The sequence below is a fragment of the Trichechus manatus genome, unplaced genomic scaffold (assembly GCF_000243295.1).
Source record: "Trichechus manatus latirostris isolate Lorelei unplaced genomic scaffold, TriManLat1.0 scaffold00118, whole genome shotgun sequence".
Lineage (NCBI taxonomy): Eukaryota > Metazoa > Chordata > Mammalia > Sirenia > Trichechidae > Trichechus > Trichechus manatus.
In genome coordinates this window covers 1953713-1964246 of record NW_004444054.1, presented here as the reverse complement: position 1 = coordinate 1964246, position 10534 = coordinate 1953713, and the positions used below count along the sequence as shown (strand labels likewise).

The 10534-nt window shown below is 50.8% G+C and overlaps 1 protein-coding gene across 2 annotated transcripts in view; it reads right to left on the bottom strand.

The window, feature by feature from the left end:
• Positions 1–846: 846 nt before the first annotated feature.
• The window catches only part of MTUS2 (microtubule associated scaffold protein 2), a 503981-nt gene continuing 494293 nt past the window's right edge, over positions 847–10534 (bottom strand). The window contains exons 6-9 of one of the 2 annotated variants that reach the window (XM_023738508.1): positions 9986–10084; positions 8135–8254; positions 4070–4167; positions 847–1063 (exon numbers count right to left, since the gene is read on the bottom strand). In XM_023738508.1, coding sequence (XP_023594276.1) covers positions 850–1063; positions 4070–4167; positions 8135–8254; positions 9986–10084 — 531 coding nt within the window. In that variant the 3' untranslated portion in view covers positions 847–849. The remainder of the gene's footprint in view (positions 1064–4069; positions 4168–8134; positions 8255–9985; positions 10085–10534) is intronic. The other variant, XM_004384151.3, reaches the window with a different exon arrangement.

The window sequence follows — 10534 nt, the reverse complement described above, 5'->3', positions numbered from 1 at the left end:
ATGCTTTTTAGGAGAAAAGCAAAACTTGTGTTTAAGAAACTAGAGATGAGTCCCTGTCATGAGTAACATCTGCAAAACTGGTAACCCTCTCTGGGGTTCCCACTCATGACAGGAGCATTCTTAATTAAAACTTTTGCAGATGAAATAATAGTGACCTTACTTCATGTTGACTAAGAAGCTGACTGTTCCAAAGGCAGTTCCCGTTTCACAAATCGCTGGTGTTCATATTAAATAGATCCCATGTGGCGGTAGGTTGCAAGGCGCTTCTTCTCTGTATCTTTTTTTTTTTTCTTTCTGTTTTTGGGTAGAAATATTCTTGGGAAGCTAGATAGAAATGCATTTTGATTTCCCAATGATTCAGAGGCACAAATTAGAAAACAGCTGACTGTCACTAAAATATGTCAGCATTTCTTGTTATAAAAAATGCAATTCGGAACGGCTGCATGTGTACACAGGTATATGTAAATATACACACATGGTGGCGCAGTGCGCAAGGATTCGCCCAGGTAGGTTCAGAATGGAGCTATTTGTAACTAACCTGAAATTCTGCAGTGGAAGTTCGTCACTCAAGAACAAGTCACTGCCAGAGTTGTCTTTCTTTTGGCTGTAACTACGGTCACACATTTCACATCGGACTATACCACCCGTACCTGCCTACGTGTGTGCCAATACCAAGACAGTCGTACCCGGGAATCAGAAGAGGGCTCTGCTGGGACACAGTTATGCCGCTACTGAGCATGCGTGCAGGACCAGCTCTGGGCCATCAGCGACTCTGGCTAATTCTCCCTTAGGATGGAAGCGCTCAGTGGGCGGATAAGCCAGCCGGGCACTGCAGGCTGCACGGCAGCGTCATCTCGGCGTCGTGCTGACTCTGGCCGGAGATGGAGGGCCGGAGGAGGAGCAGCGGTAAATTGGGGACGTGGGGGACAGTTTGACCGGGCTGGTCGGGTCTCCGGTTTGGAGTTTCCAAAGCAGCTCTTCATTGGTTCGGCTTAGCCTCTTCTTTTCCTGGGCTTCTTTCTCCACGTATTCTTGAAGATTCGCATTTTCCTCTGACAGCTGTCTGCGAGGGGAAGGAGATAAACCATCAGATGGCAATCATGAACTTGAGACTGGCCAGGCCGATGGGTGTTGGGCAAAGGGAGGCGGCGCAGGGGACAGGGACAAGCCAGACCCACGGCACCCAAGAACCTCAGAAGAAACATGATTTCCGCATGTCCCATTGCCACATCCATTCCAGAGCCTCTCCACCAGAACCTAGTCAGCTCACAGTCCCTCTGCCTAGGGCAGGGGAGGTGCTAGTTGTTCTCCAGGGGACAAAGCAAAGCCAGAGGCTGAAGAGGAGAAGGGGCAGTAGACAGCTGGTGTGAGGGGTGGCTAGCAGTGCGGCGTGGAGGGACAGGAGGGCGTGGTCAGCCACCAGAAAAATGACAGCACGTGGGAGGCCACTGCATAGGGCCTCTCTGACCCGCCAAGGTGCCTTGAGGATGCCTGTCCCTGCCTCCCTGCCCCTGGCTCCTGCCCCCACTGTGGCAACACACCGACTCTCCTGCAAAGACTGGTGGGGCATCTGTCTGCTTACAGGGCAGGGACCGAGTCTTTCATCTGTAAACTCCAAGTGTCCAGCCCGGCGCCTAGGAGATTCTCAGCGTTTGTTGAGAAAGGATGCTGAATGGAAAACACACCTCTGTCATGTAGCCCTTAGGAGCCCTGGTGGCACAGTGGTTAAGCACTTGGCTGCTAACCGAAGGTCAGTGGTTTGAACATACCAGCCACTCTACAGGCAAAAGATGTGGCAGTCTGCTTCTGTAAAGATTACAGCCTTGGAAACGCTATGGGACAGTTCTACTCTGTCCTACAGGGTCACTATGAGTCTGAATCGACTCGACGGCAATGGGGTTGATTTGTCACGAAGCCTAAGTTGCTTGCGTTGTGGTAATTTGGAACTCACAGCTCCTCTGAGGAATTGATAGGGATAAGTTGGCACGCACTTACAGTAGGATGGGCTGATGCCCAGAAGGTCACCCTGCTGGGACAATGCCTCAGCCTCTCTTTTGACAAGGATGTCGGCTCAAGTTTTTGGGGGTAGGGCTGAGCTGCTCGGGTTGGGCAGGGGCTTGCTCCCCCATACCCTCAGGATGGGCCTGCTTCTTGGGGACTTAAGGGGGAGCAGGGGCAGAGCCTGCCAGTCCCCAGCACAGTCTCTCCTGCGTGTCTTTGGGGTAGCAACTAAATGCAGGCACAAGGAGCTGAGCCCAGGGGGCACTGGCCGTGTGTGTGTGTGTGTGTGTGTGTGTGTGTGTGTGCCCACAGGGACACAAGACGAGTGCACTGAGTGGCACAGATGTGTTGCACGGCTAAGGGCTGAGGCACAGATCTCAGGGAGACGGCCCAGCCCTCATGGGCCAAATAACCTCAAGCCAAATAGCCTGCTGTACCTCAGCTCTGAGCTGTAGAAGGGAGGTGCCTCCATCTCCTTCCTTGGAAGTCAGGGCGGGGACCTGGGAAGGCAGGACCAGAGATGGATGCTGGATGGTGTGGGACAAAGAACCCAGTTTGGTTTTCTGTCTCTGTATTTTTTTTTTTTTTAAGTAGCCTAAGCAATTAAAGTGCTTTTTGTCTCTCTAAGGAGCCATGATGGCCCAGTGGTTAAGAGCTCCGCTGCTAAACAAAAGGTCAGCAGTTCGAATCTACCAGCTGCTCCTTGGAAACCCTATGGGGCAGTTCTACTCTGTCCTCCAGGGTCGCTATGAGTCGAAACTGACTCCAATAGGCAACAGGTTTTGTCTTTCTAAAACAGCCAAATTTAAACAAGTGCAGGTAAGTAGGGGGCTACACAGACCCCTCCCTGGCAACAGGCCTCAGGAAGGGAGGGGGCATGATGTAGTCAGTCATGTATATTCATTGATTGGATTGATCCTAACTATGCATTAAGGCCCCAACCATGCATATTCATCGAGGTCCCAGTGACTAAGGGACCCTGGACAGTGGTGGAGCTTTCTCTGTTGGGGCTTCCTGGATTGGTGAGAACTTGCATGCACAGGAGAGGGTACGGCTCGTCCCTGGGAACTCTCCCACACCTTGCCTGATGCAGCTCTTTGCTCGTATCCTTTCTGGTTATAATAAATGGGTAACTGTAAGCAGAGGTGGTTTCTGTGAGCTCTTGTGAATTCTCGACCCCATCGGGGACAGACAGGACCACCAGAAAGGCTGGTGTTTGCTTATTTGGCAGGGGCTGGAAGGGCAGAGTCCTAACTGTGGAGACCCCCAGCTCTGGGTGGTTAGGGTCAGAGAGAGAAAGTGCCATGTGGGTGGCTGGTGTCAGGATGATGAAGTGGGAGAGTGAGGACATGAGTTATCCTCACAGTTTGGAAATCAGCCTTATGTTGGCTATTATTCATGCAGACGGCATCACTGAGGATCCACTGTGTTCAGCTATGGAGCTTCGTTCCAGCATGTTCCAACCCTTCATCCCGTGGCCAGGCCTAGTCTGCACTGCCTCCTCCAGGCTGCCCCAGAAGACAGGGCAGTGGCCGAGGGCCCAGCCCATCTGCACTGAGGAGCTAAGGAAGGTCTGGCATGATCGCTGATGGCTTGGTTTTTCCTGGAAACACTCTGGGGGCATTCCTCTCCAAAACTTCCAGGGGTCGGGTCTCCTCCAGAAATGAATCCCACAGCCTTGCCGCATGTGGGAGGTCCCTGCTGCACATGTTTGCTTCTCACTCATTTCTCCTGCAGTAGGATCCCTTGGAAACCCTAGGGACAGTTCTAGTCTGTCCTATAGGGTTGCTATATGAGTGGGAATCAACTCAGCGGCAAAGGGTTTGGTGTTTTGGTTTAGGACCCATTGATAAGAGCCAAGCCATTAGGCTAGGTGGCATGGTGGACTGTTTTTGTCCTTCCATTCCTGTGGGACATTCCAAGAGGCAGTGTGTGGAAGCCTCACAGCTCAGAGGAGAGAGGTAATCTGGACTTTGGGGCAAACACAGAGCCCAGGAAGACACTTAAGAGCCATGGCCCTTTGTAGGTGACACATTCTTCATGAGCTCGGACACGCAGGCCCACCTACCTTGTGACGACAGTGTTTTGGTCGATCCTGGCTTTGAGGTCTTCATTCTGCTGCTGGAGAACTTGGATTTTTTCTTCCAGGATAATGTTCTTTTCCACCTGCAAAGGATGCAGTGTTGAAGAGGTCTCAGCGTGGCCAAAGGATAGGAAGTAACCCATGCCCTTGGCTTCAAGGCTTTAGAGGATTACCAAGGACAGCATTCTGCACACTGAAGTTTGCAATCCACTCGTGGGTTGTAAAATCGCTTTAGGGGGACAAGACCGGCATTTCTTTGTTAAATAAAAAATAAAATAGAACAGAAAATACCAGAGTGCACTGTATGTAGTAAAAGAGTTGTTACATGAAACTTTCAAACCGATATATATCTGACATATATATGTATTTTATAGATATTATGTGTATATGTATATATTGGGTTCCTATGTATTAAGGATTGAAATTTGTCCCCCCAAAATATGTGTTGAAGAGCTGTGAATGGGATCTTGATTGGAAATAAAGTTTTTTTGTTATGTTAATGAGGCCATACCGGTGTTGGGTGGGTCCTACACCTAATCACTTCTGACTTATAAGAAGAGCAGAATAGATACAGACACACACACACACACACACACACACATGGGGCAGACAGATGCAAGGAACACCTGGGGCTACAAATAAGGAAGGAATATACCCAGCCAAGACCTTGACTTGAACTTTTAGCCTCCAGAACCATGAGAAAATAAATTTTGCTCTTTAAAGCCACCCACCTGTGGAAGTTGTGCTTCAGCGGCACTAGGAAGCCAAGACACTGTGTGAAAGATACTTTTTTACAGGGAGTGTCCCCAGGCCGGTGCCACTGTCAGAGAGGAGCCTGGAACACTACCAGGACCAAGTCTGGGGAATGATCCCATGGTTCTTCCCAAAGGGCCCCCTGTGCTCCATGAGCGTCCCTGGCTAAGTGTACATGCACGACATGGTGTTCTCAATTGACGGATGATAAGCAATATAAATAATGTGGACACACACTTTTCTTCTGAGGCTATGGGTATGCAGGACCACAGAGCCCAAGGCCAGCTTGGTACATTGTCAGAAAATGATATCACCCCACGGCTGCTGTGTGCTGTCAAGTCAATACTGACTCATAGTGAGCCCATGTGACAGAGCAGAACCTCCCCATGGGGTTTCCTAGGCTGTAATCTTTAAGGGAACAAATCACCAGTGCTTTCTCCTGCGGAGCTGCTGGGCAGGTTTGAACTGCCAACCTTTTGGTTAGCAGCCGAGTGCATAACCATTGGGCCACCAGGGCTCTGTCCATGGTTGCTAGTCCCCAGCAATTTATGCCATTCTCTGACAGTGCGTCCCCGAGGGCCTGAAACCTAGCTGACCTGCGGTCACATTCTAAGACGAATTTAGAAATCTCGTTTGAAAAGAATGTGACTAACTTACTGTTAGCATAGTTAATCTATAAAGAAAATGATCACTTCTCTGTAAGTAGGGCTTAGGAATCTGAGCCAAAGGGCTGGCCTCTGTCCCTGGTCTTCAGCAAGTCACTTCACCCCCAGTCCTGGTCTTTGCTCTCAGCAAATGGGACACGATTAAATAGACGCCTTTTCCCTGGGAAGCCTCTGGAATGGGAAGTCATGCCTGCCTGCTGGATGCCTGGAATGTGGCTAAAAGCAGCCCAACAAACCCAGAGGCTGGGGGGTCACCAGCACAATGGATGCAGATGGCCTGGTGGAGAGGGGTCATGCTCACAGCGGCTGGTCCCCGCAGGGCCAGGCTGCTCTCACTGGCCTGAGTCCTGGCCACGTGGGAAGCTCTGTGTTGCGGGGAACTGCCAGGTGGCCAGCATTACCCAGGATGCTGGTAACTAGAAGTTGGTGCCTCACCCTGACCCCAACTTAACGGACAAGCACCCCTACCACAAGAGAGCGTCAGCACAAGAGGGCTGTGATGGACATAATAACCTCATGCGACAGGTGGACCTGGATCGGATCCTGGTTTGGATAACAGAGGGCCTGTCCAAGGCGGGGCGGGGGAGTCTGTCTGAGGCACGGGAGGCCCGTCTGAAGCTAAGGGGGCCTTCCCACTGAGCCTGGGTACACCCCGTGTAGGATTTGCCCTCAGAGTAGTTCTGCTTCGAGATATGCTGGTCAACGAATGTCCGAGGTTGCAGGTTGAGAGCTGGACCAGCAGTGAAGCGGGGAGAGCCAAGAGATGTGGCAGCCCAGCGATGTAAGAGTCAACACCTACTCCCCGTCAGGAAACGGTTATGTGTGCGCTGATTGCTATCTGCTTCCCACGCACTAACAGTCTGGGGGCGTCTTGTGTGTTCTGGCGCTGACTGGATGACCGTGGTTTTTTTAGTGGACAGCTGGTGTGTGCACCACAGTAATATCTCAGTACCGTTCAAATCCCCCGTGAGTGCCCTGCAGATGTGGCACATGTAAGTGTGCACTGCAAGGGACACTTCAGGGACAAACGGGAAACTGAAAACTAGCTGAGATGTGACTGAGATGGCAAGGTAAAGATTTGTTAACCGAAAGGAAGCAGGATACGAAACACTTGTACAATAAAATATGTGTTTGTGTGTGTCTGTGTGTAGACACACAGAGAGAAAACACTTTGGAAAGTGTTAACAGTGAGTGGTGGAAATATGATGCTTTTATTCTCTTATTTTTGTTCATCTTCTTCTTGTTTATCTTATAATTTTCTACAATGCACCTAGTTTTTCTTTCATAATACCAAAAGCTTATTTGAAAAACTCCAATTAAAAAAGGGAGGAAAGAAAAGAAAAGAAAAACAACCTTTCTGAGACCGTTGGGCCAACTTCCACATCAAGACTAGGTCTCCTTGGAAGCAGGCTTCTGTGCGTCCAGCTTTGGACACCCGCCTTGGACTCTAGCCCTTGCCCAGGTCTCGTGGCCCTAGAGTGCTGAGTAGCCCGCCGACTCATGGCAACCCCATGCATAATGGGATAGGACCACTGCGGTCCATAGGGTTTTCACTGGCAGATTTTTGGAAGTAGACTGCCAGACCTTTCTTCCTAGTCTGTCTTAGTCTGGAAGTGCTACTGAAATCTGCTCAGCATCAAAGCAAAACACAAGCCTCCAGTGACAGACAGGTGATGGCAGCACATGAAGTGTTCAAATCCCGGTGTCCTGCATGGGAGGGGAGAATTCTACCACTGGACCACCACTGCCTCCTGCCCAAAGGGTACAGGAGTGAAATCCAGGTTGTTCTGCTGCCCCTTTGGGGAGCCCTTTGTCTAGTTGTGCAGGGGTCAGGCTAGAAGGGTGAGGTGGAAGTATTAGTGAGAGCAAGGACTTAGAGTAACCACACTCAGCACTCCCCCTGGGCTCTGCCCTGTATTAGCCAAAGGTGAGTAACTGACCATCTCCCTAGGCCTCCATTTCCTCATCTGTAAAATGGGGCTAAGGAGCCCTAATGGCACAGGGGTTAAAGTGCTTGGCTGCTCACCCAAAGATCAGCAGTTCTAACCCACCAGCCAGTTCATGGGAGAAAGATGTGGCAGTCTGCTTTCATAAAGATTTACAGCCTTGGAAACTCTGTGGGGGCAGTTCTACTCTGTCCCGTACAGTCACTATGAGTTGGAATCAACTCGATGGCAATGGGTTTGGTTTGGGTTTAAAATGGGGCTAATAATAGTACCTCCTCCACAGGATTGTTCTCAGAGCTAAAACAACAAATGGCTGCCAGGTGCTTTGTGCAGTGCTGGCACCCAGCAACACTTGATCAACGTTGGCTCAGCAGACATCCCAGAAGTAGGGAGGAGGAGACAGTGCTTTGCAGGAAAGAAAGAAGATGGCGAGAGGGACAGGAAATGGCATTTTGCGGCTGGAGGCAGGCCATCAGAGGGGCTCCAGAGTTGTGCAAAATGAAGCCACCTCCAAGATCCCTTCTCCAAACCCCCGGCTTCAGAGGAAAGACCTCTGACTCAGCTCAGACATAAGCAATGAGCAGGTGTGGGGCACGCCCACTAAATGGCATCAGTGTGACATCAGTGAGGGCAGCAGGGGTGCCCCTAGAGGTCACCTGGGCTCTCCTGCAGACACACCCACTCACCAGCCTCTCCAACTCTATGATCTTTTTCTCCTGCTGGTGTATTTGCTGGTTCTTCATCTCTAACACCTGCTTCAGGCTGTTCATGTCTTCTTCCAAGTGCTGGTAGGGAGCCAGGGCAACCTGCAGGGGGAGAGCAAGGAACCAGTGCCCCGGGTCCCGCCCAAGTGTCAGCCACCTCCATGCAGCCTCTGCAGCTAGCCTCTGTTATCAAGCTGCCCAACAGGCAACCGGAATGGGACAGAGAGAGTGAGAGAGAGAGAATGGGAGAACGAGGAAGAGAGGGAGAGAGGGGAAGGGAAAGAGGAAAAGAGAGAAAGAGGAAGAGAGAGATGGAAAGAGAATGGGAGAGAAAATAAAAGAGACAAAGAGGGAAGGAGGGAGGGAGGAAGAGAGAAAAGGGGAGAGAAAGAATAAGAGAGAGAGCGAGAGGGAGAGAGAATGAGACAGAGAGGGGGAGAGAGAATGAGAGACACAGAGAGGGTGCTCACGGCCTCTCCTGATGAAGATGCCCCATTAGTTTCCCACTGGGAAAGCTGATAAAGATCCAGCTCTTTGGGGAGAGGGAGAGATAGAGCCACAGAAAGGTCTGGATGCTGGAACTGCCGGCCGCTACCAGCCCGTCCCTAAAAGCGAACTCACGCAGGAAAACAGAAAATGCAATACTGGCTTTTCCCCTTCACCCAGACTAGCTGGCCCAACAGGCAGGTGAGGGTCTTATAGGTCCCAGCTGCACCCAGGGAGAAGCACCCACGCATTGGAGATGAGAGCAGTGGTTTAAAGGGGAGAAAAGTCATTTTAGAAAAAGGCACAGTAGAGTTGCCTGATTTAGCAAATAATAATATAGAACATCCAGTTAAATTTGAATTTCAGATAAACCATATATACGTATAGGTTTATCCCCTCACAGGCCAAGGGAAGAAGTTGCCTTTTGGAACGCTGGTGGCACAGTGGGAAACCCTGTGGGGCAGTTCTACTCTGTCCTGCAGTCACTATGAGTCGGAATCAAGTTGATGGCAATGAGGTGTTTCATTTTTAATCTGTATCTGTCTGTCTGTCTATCTTATCTATCTAACATAAGTATTGCATGGGATATACTTATAGTACTTAAAAGTTCATTTATCTCTAATTCAAATTTAACTGGGTGGCATGCATTTTATCTGGCAATCCCATGTTAGAGGGAAGGAGTTTTGCCAGGTTTTCTGGAAAAAATTCCCCTCAGCCTACAAACTAAATGCTTCAGCTAGTGCCTCGCTGTGCTTTAGCTGTGGGAGAGAACAGGACAGGGGGCGGTGGCAGATACTGGCCAGGGGGGAGAGGTCCCAGCACGTGCTGATCACAGGAGCTCAAGGACAATGGCCGGAGTTGCTGTTTTTGTTGGTGGGTGCCATCGAGTCAATTCCGACTCCTAGCAACTCCATGTGACAGAGTATAACTGCCCCATAGGGTTTCCTAGGCTGTAGTCTTTATGGGAGTAGATCACCAGGTCTTTCTCCTGTGGAGCCGATAGGTGGGTTCGAACCACCAGCCTTTCGGTTAGCAGCCGAGCACTTAACCACTGGGCCACCGGGGCTCCTTTACTGGCTGGGGAGGGATGTGGAATTTGGAAGACCAACATTTAGAAGGAGAAACCTACAGCTCTCACTGGCCTCAGGGGAGACGTGCTGACAGGACTATGTTTAAAAACCCCAGGGAGGTCATGGGCAGCTGTTACTTCTGCAGCAGATCAGCATGGAGACCTTCTCCCTGGGGGCTCTGCGGGGGGTGCCACGTGGCTCCGCTGGGGTGAGGCTAAACAAAAGTGACTCATTAGGGCCAGCTGGCGCCTGGAAGGTCTGGAAAGCGGTCGACTACCTCCAGCTGCTCTTCCGTGTTTTTCCTCAAAGCCTCCTCGAACCGTCGGGCTCTGTCCCGCAGAGACTGGCTCTGGAAGGTCAGCGTGTCCACCTGGTCCTGAAAGTAATGACACAAGCCCACACTGGTCCCTGGGAACGCGGCAGCCTGGGGAACTGGTTGAGGGGACCATCACCGTGTCTTGGTGTGCCCTTTAAAGTGTACCGGGATCAGAGGCTACTTGGATGTCCCCTCTCGGGGGAATGAACAGAGAGGGTTTCGTCCCTAGAATCAAGTGGAAGCTTGAGGGAGCTTCCAGCCATTGCATGATGAAGGCAGAGCCACCCTAACGCCCCCTCATTCTCCCCCTCCTTGGCACCTTGTCCAGAAAACCAGTCGCCATCCAGTCAATTCTGACTCATAGCGACCCCATGTGTGTCAAAGTAGAATTACACTCCATAGGGTTTCCAATGGCTGGTTTTTCAATAGATCACCAGGCCTTGCTTCCGAGGTGCCTCTGGGTGGACTTGAACCTCCAACCTTTTGGTTTGCAGCTGAACATGTTAACCG